Source organism: Pipistrellus hanaki (assembly GCF_964339955.1).
Source record: "Pipistrellus hanaki genome assembly, chromosome: 8".
NCBI classification, from domain to species: Eukaryota; Metazoa; Chordata; class Mammalia; order Chiroptera; family Vespertilionidae; genus Pipistrellus; species Pipistrellus hanaki.
In genome coordinates, this window is record NC_140510.1 from 53,041,202 (window position 1) to 53,068,036 (window position 26,835).

A 26,835-nucleotide genomic window follows, 5' to 3' on the forward strand; every position below is an offset into this window, starting at 1 on the left:
TCCTTCCCACTGAACTCTGCCCCGCCCTGCACAGATGTAGTAGAAAGAAAAACAGAGACACCTGGGACCCAGTCCTATTGTGGCCTCCGCCGCCTGAGACCCCCCTGGCCTCAGAGAAGGCTCTCTCTCTGGGACTTGGTTTCCTGACTCACATCGATGCGCACTCTGCTGGATTACTGCGGATTAGAGACAAGGTTTGTTAAGAGTCTCTGGGGGCTGTACCCAGAAAATAAGCAGGGAGCATGGGCTTTTGTTATTAGTTATGACCGAAGTGTCAATGCACGTGCCACCTGATCTCAGCAGCGTCCGTGGAAGCCCTGGTGAGGGAAGCAACGTGTGCCTCCTTTATGATCCAGAGGGGTATCTGTTGGCACCTCTCTGTGTGCGCTTTCATTGTTGGCTGTAGATTAGGCCCACTGTGGGTAGGAAGTCTCGAGGAAAGGTTTAGGTTTCCAGATTCCTCTGTGCACCATGCACCTCGCCAAGAGCTTGCAAATAACAGGTGCCCTAATGGCTGTTGAGTGAAAAAGTCTTAAATAGAGCAAAAGGCTCTCTTGGACAGGACTCAAATCAATGTTTGAGTTGGTGCACTTCCGGTTTTTCCTGATTTCTCTGACTTTTCAGTGCCCCGTCAAATTCCATTACAGAAGACACCAAGTGTTTCACCATGTAGTCCCTCAAGTACGGTTTATTTAACAGTCATATATACAAAAGAGTAAATTACAGCAGAGTAAAAACACGGGAATTGCAGCTTGTCATGTTACAATGCAATGAGAGGTGCTGGGCATAGGGAAAGGCATAGGAAACTCTGTTAGCGGAACTCTGGGAAGCTGAGGGATAATGATCGAAGCAGAATGCTCACGGTGCAGCAGCCTAACCCATCCCTCTCTTTCTTCAGGGCGCCTCAGCCTCAGCGCTGATGTTCACAGGAGGGGGCACTGGTAGCCCCACTGTGACCCCCTCATTAGCTGCTCTAGTCGGCTGCTGGCAGCTGTCTTAGGGAGAGAAGGAAGGAAGGAAGGAAGGAAGGAAGGAAGGAAGGAAGGAAGGAAGGAAGGAAGGAAGGAAGGAAGGAAGGAAGGAAGGAAGGAAGGAAGGAAGGAAGGAACAAGGAAGTAAAAAGGGAGAGAAGGAGCCAGGGGAGGGCCAGGAGGGAAAGAGAGATGGGGAGGGAGGATAGGAAAGACAAGTCTTCTGAAAGACAGTCTTCTCCTCTCCCTCTGGAAGTTCAGCCACTGTCCTGCGTCATGCAACCTGGAAAAGTAGGTGAAACCCCACAGGCAGAAATGGATAAATTCCTTATATGCCTCCATGCTGCCTAGTAACAAAGTCTACAGGTTGTAAGGTGCTAACAGGAACAAAGTGGGCACGTGTCCTAGGACGATGGAGTGGCAGTGTTTCCATGGACTTCTCCCTCGAGAGGCCCCGTAGCTCTAGGAAAGACAACTGGCTCAAACAGGAACAAAACTAAGCAGAGTTTCCAGAGGCAGATTCTATTTCAAATGCAGAATGTTTTCGAGCTGGTAAATAGCTACGTAAAGACATTGAAAGCCATAGTTATAGTGTCTCCATAAATAAAAATAAAATACCTCTTTAAAAGGACAAAATGTCACCATGATGTACATATCTATATTTCCCCCAATACATCATTATAGATCAATCTTTACTGCTTACATTTAAAATATCAATTGCAAATATGATGCCTATGATACAATTCAATTATATAGCTGTCTTCTACACAAGATTCCGGTGAAACAAAAGCACAGTACCTTATTCACAGAACATTTAAAAGCACTTTATACATCGTCTATACACAAATCTATCTTAAGTTAGAAGGATGCATACCTAATATGCATATAGAATATGGCTTACACATTAAAAGAGCTCTAAGTTGTGAGTTATAAAAATCCCACTCTTGAGGCTTAAAAGCTTCTGGTTGTATCCATTTCTAAAATATTGCTTAGCATGGTAGAACCCAGAAAAGAAGCAGGTGCAACAGAAAAGTCTTGAGGACCGACACACCCTCCTTCACTTTCATTGATGGCTGATCTTGGTGTTTCCCATCCAGTCTCTGCCTTTTACAAAAACAAAGTCACTTAGTCTCACCATCACGGACGTGTTTACAGTGAAAAGTTACAACACCTCACTGCGCTTGACTTTCTTGTCAGCTAAACACAAATACAGGTGGTTCTTCAGTTTGGAGCAAGGAAAAGGCTCTGCACATGCTCAGGCAAAACATGACAGGGAAGCAGAGTCTCCAAGGGTGGTGGTTTGTTTCTGTGTAGGAAAACGTCAAGTCACATCAAATACTGTTATCTGTACAGAAAAGTGTGGGCTCCCATTCTCATAGATACTTTTAAATACACATCACACACACACACACACACACACACACACACGCACGCACGCACGCACACACATTCTAATGGGATCAACACCCCAGAAGGCAAAATTCCATTCTCAGTTCTTTTGTCTGTCTCCAACAACAGTGGAGGTTCTTGTTATCCAGGGTTGTAGGGAATGTGTGATTTCCGTGGTGCTGGCACCCTGTAGGGGACGCGTTAGTATGCTGAAGCCCCAGGGGTGGGTGCAGGCTGGTCCGCTGCTGTGCAGGACGGGCTGCACTGTGAGTTCCCGGCTTGCGAGTCATGGTGACGTGTGTGTCAGATCACAGGCCAAGGTTGTGACGCTCCATGGTTGTTCTAGGGCTTCCACCACAGCTTCGGAATAGTCCTGCCTCTCATTTTGTTCCCGTGCATTTGAAATAACAAGGACGATCTAAATGGCTTGCTCCTTAGAGCTGTAAAAAATGTTTCCATAATTTTGGTGTTTTTTTTTTCTGTTTGTTTGTTTGTTTTTTCTTTCCTTTTACTTAAGACCTTAAAAATTTGTAGTCATAGCACTCTGTATAAAACAGTGGAAGAAAGTTAACATTTTAAAATAACTCTTCTGCACATGTTTTGCATCGTCACCTATGCTATACCTGGTTCAAAATGATGACAATTTAAAACTGTCCACTTTTGTTTTAAAAATTTCTCTAGATTGATTGAAGGACACCAAATTGTGGAGGAAAAAGGATGGCAGAGCACTGGCTAAAAACCTCGATAGCAAATTTGAGTGTTATTTATTTGGCCAGAGTTACTAGCATAGAATTTACATTCTTCTTATTCATCCTTACACAGGAGTCCATAAAAATAACCCGATCCAAGTGTGTGGTGATAGAGAATATAGTTCTGCAGGAAGTTGAGTTAAGTTTTAGTACTGTTCTCATTATCCTGAAATAAAATTCAAATTAATATGAAGATCATGTCTTAGTCATATACAGACATTAATTACTGTGTTATGTTGCAATTTCCTTTAGATTTTATATACCTTGTCAAAAAGAAGCAATTTCTCAGTATATGATATTGGTTTTATATCAGTTGGAATTCATCTATTTCTCGTGTGTGTGTGTGTGTGTGTGTGTGTGTGTCTTGATTTCTACCCAACCTTCATACATAGAATAGGAATCACAATTACTAACTTTGGAGTTGTTGAGTGAGATAATATGTGTAAGATATGCCCCACAGTGCCTTACACTAGAAAGTTGCTATTAATGAAACCATTGTTATCAATCAGTTTTATAAAAAAGTGCAAAATACTGAAAAAATAATCATCTTAAAAACTAATCACCTTCTAACTCTTCCATATCTTAAGCAACATTTGAGGAGCTAAGATAACATCTCAAACTCTCAGCATTTCTTGCCCTCACCATCACTCAGACAGCAGGATGAATTACAAGACTTGAGCTTAGATTCTTACTTATTTAAGGAAATATGAAGGCATTTCCACTATAAAAACACATTCTCCCTTCTGACTACCCGCACCTCCTTTCAAGTCCCAACATAGTGGTTCTCAATTTAGCGTACAGAAATATCAATAGGTGGGTTTATTAAAAATTCAGACTTCTAAGGCATCCCTCCCAGACGTAACACTTTGGTAGACTGAAGGCAAGCCCTAGAAGCTGAATTTTTAAGAGAACCATTGAGGCACATGTTCATGGATTTTAGCTGATGTTTCCTTCATAATATGTATTTGCTTTGTTATTACTATTTGTAAACATGTACATTTTCTACATGAAGTAGAAAAAGAAATCAGGATTAAACCTCCCCATTGACTATAGCCAATTATTTTTGAAAAGCTAAAATGTCTCAGTAAGTAAAATTTATATTGAAAAGCAAATTAAGAACTCTTTGAAAAGGTAAATATTTAAGATATTGCCTCAGAAGATAGAAAACAGAAATTTCTCTAAAAAGAATCCAGGAGGCCATTTAAAACAACTTTGTCTCTAGTGACATTCTACAAACCATTCATTTCAGAAATTAGGTTTCTTATCTAAAAATGTTACTTACCTCTCATGTTTAAAATGACAGAAGCCATTATTGTATTCCAAACCTATGAATGTGTATCAGCACGTTTTTCTTCGGCATTTACTTGGCCTTCTGAGCTCTTATGAGGATCAGGCTCACCTAGAAAACAAGCAAACAAAATCAAAATAGGCCTGTGGGGAAAATGAGTAAGGTCGGGAAACTGAAGCAATTGGTAAAATGTTGAAGAACATTATACAATGGATTTTGTGGCACATTTCTCCAAAGATAGCAAACATTTTCTTTTCAGCCTGTGGGATTTACAGAGTATAACAAGTCATCTTCTGGCCATTACACAACTTTGTGAAGTTGCAATTTAATCTGGGAATACAGAAGTGAAACAGATGAGACACGTTTAAACATCTATTAAATCAAATATAAAAATCACATATGTTTTTCTTGAATATTTTTAATTAAAACAAATTCTTTTAAACACATCCTCTAATGATCAGTATCTTTTAGCACACATTGCTTAGTTGTTATGAATTTGAAACAAATGAGCCTCAGAGAATAGTAGTGTTTAAGATAAAACAACCTGCCAAAATGAAATTTATAATCTTAGAATCACTTGGCTTCCATATAAACCTTCAAGAAGAAGAAAAACATTTGCATGTAAACTGTTCCAACATTTCAAAAAAGGTTGCAAAGAATCTATCAAAAACAGAAATATGAAGCAAAATATACAGTTAAAAGAGCTTACAATATAAGAAAGTAAACAAAAGTCACAGAAATTAATTTTTTAATCAATGACTCAAACTATCTGGATATTTCAGAAAATAGTTGTACATAAGCAACTGCTCTTTCTGTCTGACACTTGATTGAAAAATATATTAACAGTTAAACTTTGTACCAATTAATTTTGAGAGAATTCCTTCAATATATATTGTGAAACTGCATTATATCAACTGCAACAGATTTTCTATTAAAGTTATAAAATTAGTAAACATATAAACTTATGAGGTGTTATCACAAAGCAAATTTATTTTGTCTCCTACTTTAAAAATATATTCAATGGGGACAGCTTATCTTTTGTACCAGGATAAAAATTTCAGGTAGTATCAAGATTTTTCAGATCATTCTTAGATAATAAAAAAATCGTGTGATCACATTAAGTTACCAAAGTCCGAACTCAGACATTAGAAGATCTGGTCACATAAATACACATCAATCTTAAGACAAACAAAAAAATTTTCTTTCCAACATTGGATTTGTTGGAGAGCCCAGAAATGGTGTGGGGAGTGGGGCATGGTGGATGTTTCTTTTCCCCTGCCCCAGATGGCTATGTTGCCTCCTGAGCAGGAGAAAGGAGAGAAGAGGGCTGAGAGGGGCAGCAAAGTTTCTCCACTGTCGGGCATTTAGAGCTCATTCTTCTATGAGCACATCCAGGGGCTCTTCAGGGACTTCTTGCCAAGGACAATGGCTAGAGCCTTTTTCCAGCTTGGTATGGGCACCTAGAATGATGGTTCCTTTTCAATGTCCACAGCCTCTGGGAAATTTGTTCGTACCTTCCCAGCTTCTGTCTGCTGAGGTACTATCACCTTCCAAATACGGGAGCGACATACTTGGTTCAGATGAAACACTTGTGAGGCAAATGTTTCCATTAGACACCTGAGGAAAGGCTGGAGTCTACTTTGGCTCATCTGTGATCATCTGACTCTTTATATTTCTCTTGTAAGAACCGGACCCCCTTCCCTGAATCTCCTTGACTTCCAGCTCCCCTATGGTTCTGGTGAAGCTCTCTTCTCTTGATTTGAGATGAAGAGAGAATCACGTCTACATCTTTCCCGATACCAGAGAGCCCATTGAAGAAACCTGCCTCACAAACCCTTATCCAACTATCAACTTGACCCTTTCATTGTTTGAGTTGGGTGAGGCTATAAACATCCTACAATTAGTTTCTGAAACTACTTTGAAATTTTGGTTCCTCAATTCAGTTTGTTTCTGACATTTATTATATCAGAGTCTTGGCTTAAGCTTCTGCTTTTTTATCCTGTTTCTTATGAATAGATTAGAAAAAGAAAACTCCACAAAATAAACTAGAAAGAGCAGAGTGGAAAGGATACACAGAAAGGAATATAAGTAATTAATTCTCTGATTCTAAAAAAATTTCAGAGACTTTTTACAATCGGCAAAGGACACTGAGGTCTGTGTACCAACAAATGCTCGTATGTCTAGTAGATAATGAGCTCACCAGTAACAAAAGAGTGGACAAGAAATGAAATCATCAAATGCTTACAATGCAGTAATTACAGAAAAATAAATTACCAAAATGATACATACATTACATCCAAGAGTAATTCTACACACGTCATTAGAACAGCAGCAAGTAAAAGCTATGAGCAACTCAAGACAGGAATTTTGCAGCACTGAAAATAAAGTGTTTCCCTTAAAAATCTGTAAAATTCCAGGTGTTTTCAGGAGCACATACACAACATTGCCAAGCAATTGCATGAGAGCCAGATGGCTTAGGAAAATACTATCATCCTCAGCAAATCCTAATCACATTACTTTTACTTAGTAACTCTTGAGTTGTAGAATCCTTTACAATTAACTTGAATAATACTATGTGGAAGTAACCCTTTAGACTTTCATAAAAAAAATTAATATCCTTTTGACCTAACATTCTTCCAGAGAAGAAGAAATGATTTGCATTATTTAATCCACTAAAGATCATTTTGGCTCAAGGTTTATCCCTGTAAAATGCCTTGAGAAACATCCACATAGCCCAAGGTTTCAAACATTTTTAATCATGGGCACCTCTTTTAGTTTGGTGAAACTATGGCTTTCTCAAAATAAAATGTATAAATAAATAAAATAAAAAGGAACACAAAGGATTCCATTGACATTAAAAAATATTATAGCATATTTAAATTATCCTAGTGGTGTGAATATAATATGTGTGCTTCCATACTAATGCATTAAACCACAAGGAAATAAATAAGTTGCCATGAACCAAGTTTGCTGGATTAACTAAAATCTCTTTTCTTGAGAGCATTTTCTGCACTGGCTGGGTAGCTCAGTTGGTTAAAGTGTCATCCCCATATGCCAGGGTTGTAGGTTCCATCGTTGGTCAGGGCACAAGTTAGAGCTCAGTCAGTGTTATGTAGAGGAGAATTGACTCTAAACTATGGAAATCAGATTGTAACAGTGAGTCTGTATAAATTAAATGGTATTACCCATTATGTTGTAATTATTTTTCTTTATTAGCCAAAAGATCTAAAAAAAACAAAAACAAAAACAAAACAAAACAAAAAAAACACCCACAAAAAACAAATGATAAGTGGCTAACGAGAAAACTAAGTATAAGGATATTCCCCCCAAATCCTCCTCTTGCTCACCATCTGCTCTTGCTGTTTTCTGACACCCCAAACCTAGTTCCTTGTTCTAATTTTACTTAGCAATGTGAGTAAATGTGGCGAGAGTTTACAGGATATTTGTAGCCTCGGAAAAAAACCTGCAGGTATTTGTTTTGCACATAGTAGGCCTCTGTAAATAGTGTTGGAATAATCTCATTACTCGTCCTCAATTTTTTTGTCAGGCTCTATAGTTTTAACTGTATAACACACTCCAATAAAATATTTCATAAGACACAGTGGCTGGGTGGAGAGATGGTACAGACCTCAGGGGAGTGTCAGAATCTCTATCAGGCATGTGGAATGGGAAACCCTGAATCTCCTCTTCTCCACTCCCACTTCTATTGTAACACTGATTTTTGGTAGGTTTCTCTTGAAAGCCTTTTTTTTTTCTTTCCATTTTGAGGATGCAATGCAGAATATAAGTACTCACGCTGTAATATGAATAAGATATCTACACTTATATAAAGAAGTGATAGGCTTCTTGGATAAGGCATTTTAATTAAAATCCTTGGTAGAATGTTAATGAGCAGAGTGGAGGAAGGGATCCCAAGAATCCAAAAATTACACTCCCTGAGGAGGAAATAACAGGATAAAGACAGAAAGTCCACTGACTTTCCTAGGAGTAGAAGGCAAACATTTCAGGAAGAGCTGTGTGACCCGAGACAGAAATGTAAGGGACATCATTACCAAGGGACATGCTGCTGCTTCCTGGTACAGCTTGCCTCGGTGGCACTGCTCAGATTCTAATCTGTGCTTGGCCGTGAGCTGATGAAATCCCCTGCTCTCCCGCTCTGGGTCTTGCTGCATTCATTTAAATGCACAGAAGTGTTCTATTTTGACCTATCTTTGTGAACTGCAGATAAACTATTTTGAACTATTAAAAAAAAAATTAAGTAGTGCATTGGCTGCCCTCCACTTGCACCTGAACCTGCATGAAGCTCAGGCATGCGCCTTCATGGGGAATTGAACCTGGCAACCTTTCAGGGCATAGGATAATGCTCCAACTATCTGAGCCACTCTCACCATTGCCTTCCCTCTGGCAACCACCTTACTGTTGTCTGTGGCCATGTGTTTCTTTCTAAAATCCCTTCACCCTTCTTACCCAGCCCCCCAGCCCTCTCTCCCTCTGACAGCTGTCGGTCTATTATCTGTATTTATGAGTCTATTTCTATTTTGTTTGTTAGTTTATTGTGTTCATTAGATTCCACAGACAGTGAAATCATATAGTACTTGTCTCTCTTACTGGCTTATTTCACTTAGCATAATACTCTCCAGGTCCATCCATGCTGTCACAAAGGGTAAGATTTCCTCCATGTTTATGGCTGAGTGGTATTCCATTATGTAAATATCCCACAGCTTTTTTTTTTTTAATTTTTTAAAATCTGCTCATCTACTGATGGGCACTTGGGCTGTTTCCAAATCTTGTCTATTGTAAATAACACTGCTATGAACACAGAGTTGGTTGCATATATTAGTTCAAATTATTCAAATTAAAAGAAAAAGTAAGCTATAATCCTTTCCTTCAAAATGGTGATGAATAATAAATGTTAACCGAGTAATATTGTTTTAAATAACATTAATTGAGATCAACTGAAGGACTTGTATACATGCATATAAGTACAACCAATGAACACCAAACTCTGAGGACGGAGGGTATGTATGGGAGGAGGGGCAATGTTAAAATATGTACACAGATAATAAATAAATAAATAAATAAATAAATAAATAAATAACATTTATTGAATAATCATATTATTTTAATTTCTCCTCTGAAAGAACTACAAAAGCTGTTTGCTTTGCTGATGAGCTGATACTGTGAACTTTTAACTAGTCCGGTTTTATTCTCACTGTTACCATGGCCCACACTCATTTGAACAAGTGGACATCAGTGTCATTACTGAAGTACCCAGACACAAAAGGATACAGTTTTAATTATCATATTCAAAAGCCATGTCTGTGTCCCTTAGAACAAAGTTTCTTAGAAAATACTTCGTCAAACTCTATCTTCCCACACCCACCCTCCCAGAAGATACCTAGGTTTCTGATGCACTGGATATAGACTGAAGTTTTCTCCAAGAGAAGCAATTAGGATAAGGGGATACTTCAGGTTGGTGGTGAGAGAGGTTTAATTTCTTATTGTTCTAGTGGCAATATTTTTTCCAACCTATGGAACCCAAAGGAAGACAGAAGAGTTGGCTGATAAAAGAGGGCTAGATACTTATAGCCTGACACAGGACCCTGGCTTTGCCAGTCCTATCACGTTTTGAGTAAAAAGTGTGAAATGTTTTGGAAATGACTCAGGGACCCAGAAGTAGAAGAGACCTTTGCCATGTTCCCTTATCTGAAGTTCTGAGAGGTGGCAGAATTTTAAAATTCCAACTCATTTGATGAGTGACTATGACCTCAGAACCAAAACAAGACAGGGTCAGTATGAGAAAGTGAAATGACAGGCTAATCTCACTCATAAATATAGATTTTTTTAAAAAGTCATCAAAAATAATTTTTAAAAGTTAATACATCATGATTCAGGTGGGTTTACCCAAAAAATACAAGGTGATTCAACATTAAAAAAATATAATTCACTACATGAACCAATTGAAAAAAAAATCATCTGAATTATTTTTAAAGATACAGAAAAGATAATACATTTTCTTAACAAGTTACTTATTGATGGGAATATAATTAACCTCATAAAGAGATCAAAGAAATTAAGAAATATCACTGTTAATGCTGAAACATTAAACACCTCTTTAAATTCAGAGACAAGCTGAATGTCAAAACTACTACCATTTCAGAATGTTCTAGATAAGCTTGCTAGTGAAGTAGAGTCAAGGATTTACTTTTTTATGATTGTAAAATCATAAAAGATATGTATTTGGGAAAGAAGAAAATTCTTTATTTACAGAAAACCACTATTCGAAAGCAAATGTATTTCTATACACCTGCAAGAAATAGCCATTTACAAAATCAACAAAAAATATAAAATACTGATGGGAATTCCAATAAAGTATATCCAAAATTTAAGTATTAAGTGATTACATAATATAGTTCAGGGTAGAGCAAAAGTAGGTTCACAGTTTTTCATATGAAAAATAACACAATAACTAATAGATAATAATACAAGAATAAACAGTGTTTCATGTACTCACAATCATAAACCTACTTCTGCCCCATGCAGAACATGTTTACTGTAATACCTAACATCTAATAACACTAATAAGAATTTTCTTTCATTATTTTTATTATTATAAAGGAAAAATAAACTTTCGGAGCAACCTGAAAAAGACCTAGGCTTGATGAGATATGTATGAATAGGAAGACAATCTCATAAAGATGACAATATTCCCCCAAATTAATATAAAAGTAAGCCTACTCAAAAATGGTAATTTTTTTTCTTTTTAGGTGGCACATATGAGCTACATAAGCCAAAACCAGGTCTCAAAAAGTTCAAATGGATGATATCATACTGAACATACTATATGACTTAAAGCAATTATGTAGGAAATAAGTTACAAAAATAAACTAGAAAGCACGTGTGTGTTCAAAAATGTTAATACACATCCTCAAATGTCAAGCTTGCCTTCAGCTAGCTCTAGGTTTCCTGCCGGTTCTAAACAGCTGGGATTCGTGCACAATGCAAATCCGGTGGCATCTCAGTTCCCACGCTGCCTCCTTTTCTTACATCTCCTCTTCTTTGAGCCTAGTATTTTGGGATTTGAATCAATATCAAATAAATCAGAAAAGTGAGAGAAACATATTGCATTCCATTCTAGGCTGAGCCCCCAGATTCCATTCTGGGACATGACTAGTGTTTCTCAAGAACACATTCTCTTTGAGAGGTTGGGATAGAGAGCAGATCTGGGGTTGGTGGGTAGCTTTTGCTCCTGTCAGGGTGAATTGGGTGGGCCTCAGTCGATTTGGAAATCTTGCGTCTAAAGGCGAACCAAATTGTCAGGTGGTTTACAAAAGTTAACGCATTTGCTGTGAGGAAGAACAGGTATTTGCATTTGCCATTCAGGGGCTGCTGTAAATAAACATGCCTCTTTCACGGTTCATTAGCGTGCACTTACTCCACTCCCCCATCACAGCCTAATATAATAACAGAAAAATGTTTCTCGTGACATATGAGGATGGGACCACCCATGAAAACGAGCTACATTCGCCACCAGTTTAGGCAAATGTGCTTTTTCTTTTTTTCTTACTTCCTCGGGTGCCTTGCTCTCAAAGCTGCATCATAGATCCTCACGGCTCTGCAGTGTAACCGAAGGCCGGACCAGGATTTGTGGGACTGTCTGCTCCCTCATTAGGGGAGATATTGTGTTCCCAATAGCCACAATTTTTGAGGCTATGATTAGCCTGAGACTTCATAGGTAGAAAGAGAAGAGTGACTTGTCTCACTCTTTCCCTCCAACTGCCTCATTAGAAAGAGGCGCACACACATCTTTCTAATATGTCCTGTCTGGTCTGAGATCACACAGGAAAAGGTTCAGATTGGGCAAAGACTTACGAGATGCTGAGTAGATTATGAAAGTATTTTTCTCACTCTATAAGATTTAACTTTAAAAAGGAACACATTCTCGATGGAGAAAAGGGTGTTTAAGTTTTTGAAAAGGCCCCATGTCAAAAAGGAGTGGGTTTCCACCCAAAATTCTTAGATATTCCCAGATCCTTAATAGAAGGCTTGGTGAATAAAATTACTATTTAAAAAGTGTGTGTGTGTGTGTGTTTTGTTTTGTTTTGTTTTGTTTTGTTAAAACTGATAACCCAGGAGCTATAGTCTTTGGAGCCCAAGCAGTCACACTTTCCATGGCTCTAGGATTGTGCAATATTAGTGAGATATCCTAAAATATAGTTTCAAGGCTAATATGATAATAGCCAACTATTTAGAATTCTGTTCAGAGCCTCAAAATTGAATTAATATTCAAAGCTCTAAGCATCAGATCACCTGCTTATTCTCATCTCATGCAATTATCATGAACTTATATCTTCAGAGTATTTAAGAAAATACATACATATATTTGTATGTAGCAAATCACACAAATGGATTATATGTATGTATATAAAGCATATATGGTAGGTAAAACCAGATCATAAAATAAATATTTGTGTGTTTGGCACCTAACCAAGAAATAAAATATTACTAATTCCTAAATAAATCTCTCAATCTTCTTCCTAGATTCTGAATGTTTCCTCCATCATTCTTTTATCATATATGTTTTTAAACCTATTATTTAGCTTGTAATTTTTAAAAAAATGTTCTATAAGTAGTATCTTTCTATGTTTTAGCAGCTTGTATATTTTGCTCAACATCGTTGATTTTCTAAGTTTGTGATGCTCACAGCTAAAATTCATTTATCCTAGCAGTAGTATGCTATTCCATAATATGAGTATGTCACAGATTATGAATTCATTTTACTTTTTTTCAGGTATTTTACACTCATACACAATGCTGCTATGAACATTTTGTTCATGTCTTTTGATACACGTGAGCGAAAGTTTCTCTAGGATAAAAATATGAAAGTGAAATTATTGGGAAATATGGCACGGACATCTTCAGCTTTGCTAGAGATGCCAACCTGTTCTACAAAAGAATCATATAAATTTACATATACTCAATCAATGTGTAAGAAAACAAAAAGTCCTGACATCCTTTTTGACTCTTGATTTCATACTCCACATCTAATCTGCTAATAAATCCTATCAGTTCTGCTTTCAAAATCTATCCAGAATCCAATATCTTTAAGCGTATTTTATATACATACTAGGGGCCTGATGCACGAACTTCCTGCAAGAGCAGGCCTGCCTTCCCTCAGCTGCCGGCACTGGCTTCCTTCTGGCACCCGGACCCGGGCCTCCCCTGCAGCCCTGGCTTCGTCTGGAAGGACGTCCAGTCTAATTAGCATATTATGCTTTTATTATCATAGGTTTTAATTGATTTCAGAGAGGAAGGAGAGGGAGAGAAACATCAGTGATAAGAGAGATCTATCAATTGGCTGCCTCCTGCATGCCCACTACTGGGGATCAAGCCTGCAACCCAGGTTGGTGTCCTGACCAGGAATCAAACCTCGACCTCCTGGTTCATTGCTGGATGCTCCTGAGCCACGGAGGCCTGGCAGATTCCAACCTCTTTCTCCTATCTCTTCCTACTCATGCATACTGGCTTAAGCCGCCATCGCTATGTATCCAGAGTTGACTCACTTCACCCTCCCCACTGCCACCTGATCCAACCCCCTTTTCTCTTGGGTTATGAGCAAACACCCTCTTTTCTGGCCTCCTTGTTCTCATTTTGCCTCCCAAAGAGAAGAATATTTTCCATTCTGTAGCTGGAGTGATCCTTTTAAAGCTTAAATTCAGACCACTTTATTTTTCTTCTTCAAAATTCTACCAATTTGGCTACCTATCTCTCTTTGGCCAGAACCAGTGATGTGCCACGTTACCCGTTTACCGCACTGCCTGCGTTACTCCCAGGGGTTCAGCCTCATTTGCCTCCTTTTATTCCTTCAACTTCATTTGCCTCCGGTTATTTTTCCAGGCCAGGCAAGCTTGACCTCCCAGATGCTTTGCTGGTTATTTGCTCTGTCTGAAAATGTATTTCCCATCCTTTACCCAGATCTCCCCAGAGTTCTTTCTAACTTCCTTCATGTATTTACTTAAATTACCTCTTTCTCAGTGAAGTCTTTCCTGGTCGCCTCATTAGAAATTTCAATCCTGCTCCTAACTTCCACTTCCTCTTTCATGAGGATAGGAATTATTGTCTCTTTTGTTTCCTACCATATCCCTAATTCCTAAAATACTAACAGAAGGACAGTAAATAATAACTACAGCAAGCATGTCAGACTCGCAGCCTACAGGCCGCATATGGCCCACAACGAATATTTTTGTGGCCCAGCCAACATAACGGTATGCAAGAAATGCTTTAATCAAAATTTCTTAACTTAATTTTTATAATATCCTGCTATACATAATTATTAAAAACGAACAACAATGTTTGCTAATGACTGATTACTATAATCGTGTTGCACCCATTTCCCTTACACAGGCACACCATTTCTCTCCACTAATACTAGTAGGGAATATTTTAGCAGCCGATTGCCACATCGTTAGTCTTGGACTGACTTGTTTGGTGTGCGCAACAGCAAATATTTTGCTTTTGGAGAACAAAAAAATAGATTTATTTGCATTATACTTATTAATTTGTGCAGTTATTCAGTATCTGGTATGTTAATGTTCAAGAAAAAATATTAATTTTTATGAAAATGTTCTATTATTTTATGTTAACAATTACTCACTTATTTCAGCCCTTTTTATTCAGCATGTCTCTATGGGAATAAACCTACATTTCTATGAAAATTGAAGCTTTCGGGTTTTTGTTTTGTTTTTTTGTTAAAAAGCAGCCATTCTTTTATTCTTGAGTTTCAAGGGTGAATTTTAAATTTTCTTAAATATAAGTATTTTCTAATTTTTTTTTAAATATCAAAGACAAAGTTATCTATGGTGTTTGTGGTATTTGGTGGAAAGGTAGTTAATTGATTAGCCTTACTATTATCTACTGTTGCTTATGCATTTAAAATTTTCTAACTAATCAAACTTCCATAGATGGGGAAATGTGAGTTTCAGACTAAGATAAAGGCATTAGATCAATATTTATTTTATTTTTTAATAGCAGAGGTGGAGAAATATATGGCATCATCCAGGATTAATTAACTACTTAATTAAGCAAATATTTGGGGAGCACTTATTCTCTGCTTAGTGCTATGCTAGTCGCTGAAGATACACTGGAAAACACAGTAGATCATGGACTTCTGTGGGCTGTACATGTCCATGTGGAAGACATGATAAATAAGGAAGGGAATGTGAAAGTATGGATTATCGATTAGTGATATCACTGTGAAGTGACTCAACTGGGCTGTAATGGGGGAAAATAGAATAATAGTCAAGACTGGGGGGGTCTCTTTGGGGTGTTTTAGGGCCCTGCATTTGGAAAGAATGAATTCTAACGCCTGCACTTAACTAATTGTGAGATTTGTAGCAAGTCACAAAACTGTCTTCTGCTTCTGTTTCTTATCTATAAAATAGTAATAATATATAACCCTATATGAGAATTATTAAATGGATTATTAAGTGTTGTGTGTTTCAAATTTAAAGTTAAAATGGACCTGCCAATCAAGAAGGAATCAGCTTTGCAGCGAGATCCAAGAGAATTCCTGGCTGGAGAAGCAAACACTGCAAAGATCCTAGGTGTTTTGAGAAACTGTCAGAGTGCACTGTGCAGGGAGTATAGAGCATGAGCCAGACAGAACCATGGGGGTGGGGGTGATAGATGGCAGGGGCCAGAGAGAACAAGGGGTGGGGGGGGGAGGGAGGGAGTTAAGAGAAGGCAGGGGGCCAGATCTAGAATTTGAAAGCTAATTTCCTCATTAAAGCTAATGAATGATGGATATTAACTCACACATACTCTGTAAATGAAATGGACTAATTTATTTGAGTCAGAAATAACTAGAGCTAGCTCCATATTTGTTTCTCAGGTCATAAATCAGATGACTTTTCCAGCTCTTGAGTGAAACTGTCAGACAATAAAGTAACTTAGTAACATTGAAAGAAGAAAAAAGAACCAGATACCAAATCTCTGACACTAGGTGCTATGTTCCCAAGGCAACATAAAAGCTAGAAGTTTTGTCAGCTATTTATTGGCCTATTCTTTATATCTTCTTCACTGACATACTCCGCAGTCCATGTGGTATAAATAGAGCAGAATCTCTTTTTTCCTTAATAGATTAGCCAATTTAAGAATAATCAAAGGGTAGCTAAATTCCAAATCCCACCAAGGGCTTGCACATTTTATTAAAGCATAAAACCAGGAGGGAAAAAATCCAAAATCTCACAGGAGATAAGACAGAGAGAGAGGTGGCGGTAAGGCTTCACAAACAACTATACCTTGAGCGGCTAACTCTTTCCACCTCTCTTTGTTCTGTTGGATGATGTCAACCAGGTTGTTCTTGAAGCTCTTCAGGTCCACGCATGCGAGAGAGTAGTCCGGGGAACAGGAGCCGTCATTCACGGAGCCTTTCTTATTGGATCGTCTAAACGGATCGGCAGCGTATAAACACAGGAGGGTGCTTAAGCCAACAGTAACCACCAAAGGAACCAGAATATACTGAGGCTGGCATTTGGGATGAGGGAGCAAAGCCTGAAACACGTGGCAAAACCAGCTGGAGAAGCAGGATGGCAGGTGCTCGGCCCGGTGTTGAGCACCTGTTAGGGACGCTCACCTCTCTCCTTTCCTTATACCCTGGAGAAGGCCAGAGACCCTGTCAGGGATTCCCAGAGCAGCAGTTGGGGTGCTCATGTAATGTAGGACAGGGTGGAGAGGCTGGTGTGGGCAGCAGAAACTTGGGGTGAGCTGACTTAGAAGTGAGTCTATTGATAAACGTCAACAGAAGGGCATCACAATTCTGGAGCCCTCTTCATCCACCATTGGTCTCCAGGCTAACCCACTCTTTCTCAGGTAGAACATTCCCTCAGTTTCCTCCTTTGGGCAACATTTAGGGAGCCTGCTGGTGTGCTATTAGGGAAACTTGTGTGTTCAGATGGGGAAGAATTTAGTATGATTTTTCTGCAACTGGAAGTTTTAAATAATATCCCTTAACAAATGTATCGATGAAAAAAATCTAGTTTGCAACAATGTAAGTTGTATATATAATGGACTTGACTGTAACATGGTATATAGATTCATCGCATTCATGTCATTTAAAAGGCTAACTTTGATAAGAGCATCTTTCAAGATATACAAGTGGGCTGTGATTTATTTGTAAGAAATCTAACACAATTAGATATGTTAGATACACAGGATACAATACATAGATCCTTAATAAAAATTCAATAATTTTATTCTCCTTAGTATTGAATATAATTCTAATATACTCCTTAATACTTGGATTTTTTTTGGTAACAGATATGTTATTTCAAAGGCATAGGCAATCTAATACATAGCCACCAGGTGGCAATAATGTCCAATAAGTCTTGTAAGAGTTTTTCTGCCTATGTAAGAAATACTAAAATTAATCATAATTAAAAGGTTATGAAACATCACTAATATGAAAAAAATGATACAAAAAAAGGAAATATCAAACCTGCTTGCTCCATAAGAATTTTCTGTTTTTGAGTCTTCCTCTATAAGAGGAATAATAATTTTCTCTGTTGTGTCTGTCAGAAGAGAAAATGTTGGCTCTACTATGAAATCAATAAAACCTGCAAAAGAAAAATTTCAAATGTTACAGTTTACTGAATTCTAAATCAGTAATCATGAACAGTCTCTAATGCTCCTTATATCAAGTATTAACTATAATATTGGTTTGTTTAACCCTTGTGATGCTATTTAATCCAATGACACAACCTATCGGGATGGTCTAACAGCTGTTAAATACCCTCTCAGGCAGGGGAAGTGATACAACGTAAGCTTGCTAACTCAAGTATATTGGCTTTCCAACTTAATACTCAGCCCCCTACCATTAACAATAAATCAGGATCTAACCAGAATTCATATATTTTCCTTTCACAATGAGAGTCATCATTACCCTTTCTGAAAGGTCTTCACTGGAGTGTTCAATTTCATTATTCCCCAACAAGAATAATATTTATCTAAGTTTCAAAAAAATGAAATTAAAATATTTTCTCAGACAACTGGAAGGTAACCACTTCTCCCCCTCTTACTGTATTAGTCAGAGCTTTCTGCCAGTATGTTAATATCTCAGATTGCTGTTGATTATTCTCTGGATGTAAAGTGTTAGTTCATAGTGTGTGGGTGATTTCTGTCAAATCACCTCTGGGAGACAACATTAATCTCACCATGTGGACGTGTCAGAATGAATAAAGATTTTTACATTCAAAGTCCTCATCAAGACAGAGGATGACACACAGAGAGAATAGGGCCCTTGCCACCCAGTGTCTCGGTGGAAGAGAAGGAAACCTATTCTAAGCATGGTGTACATTCAACGCCCCAAGGTCCCCGGAGCGGGTGGTGCTGGACATCGAGTGCTTGTTGCCTGAAACACAGCTGGTGCAATGGGCTGCCATCTGAATGTAGGAGAGTAACCAGAGGGGGCTTTTAGGTAACAGTGTCCCAAGCAAAATCTGTATTTGAAGAGTAGCCCATCCACCGGGTACTTGGATAAAAGTAATTCAAACTTCAAATAACTGGATGAGTCAGAGAATACATGAAGGTACATTTTTAATTTAAAAAAACACACACACACTTCAACAGTTTTGTGTTTTTATCTTGCCTTTGGGTCAAAGCAATGTTAATTGGCCGCCCAGTTACCATTGGCTAAGGTTTTAAATGCCTGGGATAGGGAGCCTGTCAAATAAGAGGTCACCTGTGCTAACATAGCCGCGGTTTATACTGCAGAAACAAGTCTCAGAGACGTCCATTCTTCCCAGGTTGCCTGAGGAGGTCCTTAGCCTGCCACCCTCACGCCTGCATTACAGGCACCTGTGTGATGGTATCTAGAAAAATGGCTGTTAGAACTTGGGTGGGAAGAGGGAATGGTCAGAGGAAGAAGCTGACTCTGGCTTTGTCGGAGGTGGTGCGGGAGCAGCTGGAGAGGCCAGGCAGCCATCTAACAGTATGGAGTGGTACGAAGGCTGGCTCAGGGAATAACTACTACAAATATTTGAACTATGCAGCATAGCAATGATTACGTTTTAATAATGGGTAAGACTCGAAGTCTCAAACACAAATACAAATGAAAAGAATGGACATGGCTGGGAGCAGTATCATTTTTCAAACTCATTGTTGGCTTATCTATTCGTATAAAAAAAATTTTTTCAAAAGAATATATGCTAGTATATTAAGCATATTATGCAAACAGTGATAACAGAACAGCTATATTACTATTTTCATTGACTTGTCCTATAATCAAAAGATTAAATTACAGAAACCAATAATCAGCCAAAAACAACAAAAAGGCTGTCACTTCCATGAGATTAAAGTTATCTCCTTTCTAGTAAAAGGATTACCAACAGAATAACAATTACATTTACTAACACTGCTTCATTGAATTCATTTTGTGAGGATGTTTTAGTATTTCCTATTATTTAGCACCAATAGTTAGATCTGAGGAACGAGCTATCATGACTATGGAATGAGGTCTTCATGGATGCTGCCTCTTTGGACAACCTGGTGCATCCATCTGAAAACCGACAAGCACACACGCACACCCCAGCTCCCTGTGAGCCCCGATCTTCGGTATTACCTATTTGTGACTGGGCCACCATCGTCGACTTTCGATCGCAGAGTGGGGAAAATGGAAGCCCTAATTCAGCTTCTTTGTCTCCCTGCAGAGAGGAAGGCTCATTAGTCTGGAGAAGCTAAGATAACAAGCCGTCTAGATACAAAGCCAAAAGCCACATCTTTCATTTTTTTAATTGGCACTGTGTGTTTATGATTGTGATAAAGCCAAAGCATAGTCTAAGTTTGCATAATTCTACTCGGATGGTGTGCTTTAGGAGCACACTGAAAAGGAATGAAAGAAATGAGGATTTTCAGCATTTGGAGACTCTGCTGTGTTGTTACAACCCCTTGATTATAAAGAGACACCTTATTCTTTGGAATTTTCTGAAGTCACCATAAAATAACCATCTTAGTGTGTTATTTGGCATTTAATTAACAACCCAGCTAAGGAATTTTTCTGCTCTTTTTGTGTGTGTCTCCTGCCAAATATATCTGAAGATCGTCAGTATCAAGAATTATTAAACTGCTTTTTGAAATTGAAAGTATATGAGCATTTTTAAGTATCTTTCTACTTATTAACCAATTTTATTTGAATCTCCCACAGCAAATAACTAAGAATATATTTAACATTCTTAAATTCTGTAGGCATAATTTTATTTTAATATTTTCTCAGAGAAAAGTTAAATGTAAATGGTGGTGGGGGGATTTTGTGTTTGTTTGTTTTTTTTATTTGACCTTATCTATAGTAGATTAACTTAGTGCCTATCTTAAAGAACTCCATTTAAATGTTTGGGTTTAACATCAGAAGAGCTAATTAAATTTTCATCTCTTAAAATAAAGATGGCCACTCTGGATAAAACTTAATTATCACAAGGTTCATCAAATGTCAGTGCTTTCCTTCGCATTTGAGGGGATGTGCTTACAAACTATCATAAACAGAGGGAATACTTCATTTGTGCCTGTTCCCTTCGATTGTCTGGCCATTTGAAAGAAAGCTTTGGGATCTACTTTCTCCTAAGCTACTGGTTCCACATCTTCAAGGCGGAGACTGGCCTTGCATCCGGCCACAAGTTGAGATACAGGGTCAGGTCCTGAAATCAGGAAACAAAAGGGAGGGGCTTTCTCACTTGTAATGATGCAACATGTGTCTGAGGACTTCATAGCTTCCACTCACTCTGCTCCTTTAACAACTTTTCATCATGATCTTTAGAGCATCATGTTAATATGTTTTATGAGCTTTAATGTTTTCCGTGTATTTCCCCTAAACCATGCCTTATTATATTGAAATAAGAACTGTTAGGAAAATTTATAGTCACCACAGAAGTAGCTACACACAGGAATGTTTTACCATATCAGGGCCTAAAGCAAACAGGTAATATAATTTCTGTGACCAGCAACTACTCTCATTCCCTTAGAGAATAATGACATCCACAGCATATGGAATTAATATTGATACCCAGTTTACGGGATAGATGAGAGGGAATTATTAGGACCATTAGCCTTGGAATCACAGACACAGTATGGAATCACTGCTGTTCAGCCGGCTCTCTCTGCATATCTCATCTGCTACCTAACTTGGTAATTTTGGTTTACTCATTTTAGGAATAAAGATATAATACCGTGTTTCCCCGAAAATAAGACATCCTCCAAAAATAAGACCTACTTACAGGTTTCCTTCTGAGTGAAATATAAGGCATCCCCCGAAAATAAGACACCCCCCCCCCCCCCCAGGCTAAACATGAGAGATTTGGTCCACTGATTCTGAAAGAAATGGAGTCACAAGAAATTCACCAGGAAATTCAGGAATTGGATTTTTATGATGATGTTCCAGAAGATGATGACATGATTGTCATTGAATAAATGAGTAAATTCTTGATACTGTAGGATTCAGTTTGTCTGGTTTGTGTTGACAACTACCATACTACCGTACCGTATACAGGTAATAAATTTCCTTTATTTTCATTTAACAATAAATGTGTACCGTATTCTTCTTCATGGTAAAATAAGACATCCCCTGAAAATAAGACCTAGGGCATCTTTGGGAGCAAAAATTAATATAAGACACTGTCTTATTTTCGGGGAAACAGGGTAGTATCTACCAAATAGAATTACCTTGAGGTTATCAAGATAATGAATGTGAAGCCTAAAGACAGGGTCTAATATTATTTAGTAAATAGTAATTAAATGTTAGCTAATGACCATAATTCATAATAGCAAAAATATGCGATTGTGAAAATTAAAAGTATTTTAGAATGCTTAGTGTATATCTGGAGGGTGTTAAACCATAGGAAAGGGGTTGGTAGTTATTTAATGTAATGGAGAGGCATTGGATTTCCACCCTGTCTTTTGTCTACCAAGGAATTGACATGACAGGATTGGACTTTTGAAAGATTAATTTGTCAGCAGTGGGGAGGATGGCTTGGAATGAATTGAGATTGACCCTTGAGCCTCAAACCTGAAGAAAAAGGAGTTTTTAGTGCCATGTATCTACATACAACAGCCTGTGTGAGGGTAAATGTGAAGGTTATTATGGATTTGATTGTTAACATGTTGAGAATAGGTATAAGAATATCATTAATAGTTTATTAAAATATAAATAATGATATTACTATGGTTAAAATAGAAATAAACCTCAGAGGAAATGTGATATTGGGGATATTTATTTGATATATGCAGATACAACTGATTTGTTTTATTGATGAAAGAGTAGCTATGTGATATTTTAATAGATGTATTTTTATACTACATAAGTTATTTGTTTGACCTAACAACGAAAATTTGGGCCTGATAAAGGCATTGTGATGACTCACCTTCCATGAGCTAAATTTTATAGAATGCTGGATGGCAATTGACAGATACATACAGGGTCGACCTTCCTACAGATGGAGTGAGAGATTTCATGCTCTCTTTGCTTCTTGTACTCTATAATTGATTTTGAATATAAAATTTCCAGTGTGAAGGCACACTGATAATTAAAATTCACAGATTATTTAATTTACTTATAAATATTTCAAAGTGTTCTTTATTCTTTAGGGCAAATAGAGGCTATGAGTATAAGATTAGTAGGGAGCTCTGCAGCCAGACTATGGGGGCACCAATGAGGACCAGTTGGATACTGAGAGAGAAGAAAAGATATGTAAAGAGAGAGTTAAGACCCCAGAGTACAAATTTGACAAACTTTATAATTTTCCTTATTCTGTCCCTGAATAATGAACATTTACTTTCCATCAAGATGAAATCAGGGTCAAAGCCACAGGCACTGTATGTCACCTTGTTCTCCACAGAGGTTGTGCTCTCATTTGAGTGTGCTGTCTTCTGGTGGCCCAATAGATACCTTTAAAGTGCAATAGCTCACTGACTACACATATGTTCTGAGGTTCTGACTCATGCAAATGATTGGAGCAAAAATTATCGGGCCATAAAGATTAATTAACCAGTGCCACTCAGTTATACCACTGGCTGTCCGCAGCTATTCCTGGCAGGAACCTGCAGGTGTGGATGTGGAGAGAGTGGCCCCGTTGACATGGAAGCACAAGGCAGCCTGGGGCACTCTGCCTGACAGCTATGCCTGTCTTAGCAATTCCCTGGGAGGCTGCTGAGATTTCTTCTTTGAAAAGCCATGGCAAAGGTCTAATAATTGTTTGTATGCTTTCCTATCAGCATGAAAGGCTCTGATGGCTGTCAACAAGATGTCAAATCCAGTGACTTAATGGCATATTTTTTTCTTTTTTCTCTGAAGTGAAACTGTTTCTATAGTTCTAAAAAAAATTGCAAAAGGTAGGAAAAAGCAAAGTATGAAGTCTTGAGAAACCTTTTTGTACCGAAACCCATTTTTAATCACAGTTGCAGCAGCAACAACAAACATGTGGCAAGCCTCTGGCCACAGGTTTTGGGGTCACTGGGAGGTCAAAAGTAGTATTTGAAAGACCTCTATTTCAATAGGGGAGTTAATTGAGATTTAAAATGAGGAGTAGGTATAATAGTTAGCCTTCTTTTAACAACTTATTTAAGGGATTTAGACCACCTAATTACCTTGCTGCCTTCCTCCTAAAAATGGCCCTTCTAAATTCTATAAAAGTCACCAAAACCGTTTGAATGCTTAATAATTATTATAGCTAACATTTGGTTTCAGCAAAATTTATATGATATAATTGTTTTTTTTAGTGTTATATTTTACAGAACATTAATATGACCGATGTAATTGATGTTTCCACTTTCATGCCTCTTAAAACTATAAGCTTTGCTTTTTAAATTATGAGTTATGAAATGTAATGCTTTTTAATTTATGAAAATGTTTTGGTTGTGTCTCTAAGTTTGTGATACTGGATTCTTAATTGAGAATTCACTAATTAAATAGATTCTTATTGTTTTGGGGAAATATAATTTATTTTTAAATAACACTTTATACTATTTCTAGCAACACTGAAGAAAATAAAGGGGCCTGATTGTACACTATTTAGGATAAAACAAATATTTTGACCTTCCTTTCTAAATAATTTGCATTTCCAGTTCTTTATTTCTCCTTGGCTGACAAGGTAACACAAGGTAGGCTTCAAACATATATCTATGTGGGGGTTTTTCATGTGTCACAAAGCAACTATTTGAAAAAGAGAAAACTTCACTTAGTCATCAGGTTCATTTAGTATGAAGTATGCACAACTTTTAATGGTAGTGATTATATATATTCTTAACTTGAACTGTATTAGCTTCTTGTTATCTTGCCAACCTAATATGTCTGTTTAAGAAGGGAATATGGAGTAAAAAATATGTCTTCCTTTATTAATGGTTATTTTCTTGGCTGGTACCTCCACCTCTGATCGCTCAGTAATATCGGACATAGTTGAAATGATGGAGCACTTTCCAAATACACCCATTATGGTCAGAGGCAGAGGCCACTGTGCTGACCTGCACGGACGCTCAGAGAGGGCACTGCCGTGCTGGTGACTCCCAGGTGTGCTGTGGAAAATGCCCCGGAGACAAGGACCTGCTTTATTTCCTTTACCATCAGCTGCTTACCCAAGAGTCAGAAATAAGAGTTTCTCAAGACTGCAAATTCTGGATACAGTTCTGACCTCTTCTTGCTATCATTTGCATTGATTTTAGAAAGTATACCTAAAATATTTACACCAAGGACTGGAGTAACATTGATGGGATTTTAAAGGATGATACAAATAGCTTGGTCTACACTTCTGTCTTCCAAAAATGCGTGGTGTTAAAAATCTGTTAATGTCTATTTAAGCTCTTTTGTTAGATAAAGTTAGTAGAGAAATTAATAAGAAATTGATCCCCAAACTCCTGCGCCCTCTCCAATCTGGAACCCCTCAAGGGATTGGGCCTAAATGGGCTGTCAAACATCCCTCTCACAGTTCAGGACTGCTGACTTTCAACCGTTCGCCTGTCTGCCTGCCTGCCTGTTCACCACCTAACCACTCCACTGCCAGCCTGATCGATACCTAACTACTCTCCTGCTGGCCCGATTGCCCCTAACTACCCTCCCCTGCTGGCCTGATCATCCCTAACTGTCCTCCTTGCTGGCCTGGTCACCCAATTGCCCTCCCCTGCAAGCATGGTCCCCCCTATCTGCCCTCTCCTGCAGGCCTGGTTGCCCCCAACTGCCTTCCCCTGCAGGCCTGGTCACACATAACTGCCTTCCCCTGCAGGCCTGGTCACACATAACTGCCTTCCCCTGCAGTCCTGGTCGCTCCCAACTGTCCTCCCCTGCAGGCCTGGTCCCCCCCAACTACCCTCTACGGAAGGCCTTGTCTCCCCCTAAATGCCCTCCCCTTCAGCCTGGGTTCCCCCCCAACTGTCCTCCTATACAGACTGTCTTGTGGTGGCCATCTTGTGTCCACATGGGGGCAGCCATCTTGTGCAAGGGTGTGAGGGTCAATTTATATATTACCTCTTTATTATATAGGATTGTCTACCAAAAGTCCTGCAAAATAAAACAAAAACCTGATGCCTTCTTCCTGTAAGTAACACAGCCTGAAAAATGCAGATTACAAAAATGAAGCATGATTTTTTAACTATTCGAAAACTTGACCTTTTGTGTTGGGTATAATCTTAAACATTAATATTCAGATATCTGAGTCACTGTTTACTAAGCACTGAGAATGATAAAGTAGCTAAGTAGCCTTATAGAACCATTTCCCTCTGCTCTGAAATTCAGATGTCAAAAATCACTGCATGCTCAAAGCTTCATTATTAGTATCAGTCATCTTGCTAGAAAATTCAAAATAAGATGAACTTTAAAAACATCTGCACTCAAATCCATTGAATTCATTATTCTCATGATTCTGTCAGTTATTCTTTGTCTGGCTTGAAATCAATAAAAGACTTGGATAATACAAGTCATGGTATTATTGGGAGAGCTATCAGTAATTTTCAAGAGTCTCTGGGATTTAGTAGAGCTAATATTTTGGGATGAGAGGGTTTTAATTCTCATCCAATGATATTTTTCCCATTAATTTTTAGAGAGAGTAGAAGGGAGGGGGATAGTCAGAGAAAGGGAAACGTCAATGTGAGAGACACATTGATTGAGTGCCTCCGCATGCCCCGACTGGGCTGGGGATCAAGCCTGCAGCAGGAGTTATGTGCCCCTGACTGGAATCAAACCTGCAACTCTTCAGTCTTAGGGCTGAGGCTCTAACCACTGAGCAAACAGGCCAGGGCAGACTATTTTTTTTAACATGGTGATTTTTTGTTTTGTTTAGTTTTTAATGTTCTTTAAGTAATTGATGAAGCATTTTTATCCTGATATACTGTTTTCTAAACTAAGGGGGGTGGGGGAATGTTCAACTTTTTCAACAAGGGAGCCTATTATAATTTTTGATAAGGATTATGC

The 26,835-nt window shown here is 38.2% G+C and overlaps 1 protein-coding gene across 4 annotated transcripts in view; it reads right to left on the reverse strand.

The window, feature by feature from the left end:
• Positions 1 to 2,668: 2,668 nt before the first annotated feature.
• PDE1A (phosphodiesterase 1A) overlaps positions 2,669 to 26,835 on the reverse strand; it is a 228,859-nt gene continuing 204,692 nt past the window's right edge. For 2 of the 4 annotated variants that reach the window (XM_084892606.1, XM_084892604.1), the window contains 5 exons: positions 20,014 to 20,095; positions 17,893 to 18,010; positions 16,697 to 16,842; positions 4,392 to 4,508; positions 2,811 to 3,275 (listed from right to left, as the gene is read on the reverse strand). In XM_084892606.1, the coding sequence (XP_084748732.1) occupies positions 4,435 to 4,508; positions 16,697 to 16,842; positions 17,893 to 18,010; positions 20,014 to 20,095 (420 nt within the window). In that variant the 3' untranslated portion in view covers positions 2,811 to 3,275; positions 4,392 to 4,434. The other 2 variants (XM_084892603.1, XM_084892605.1) reach the window with 2 other exon arrangements.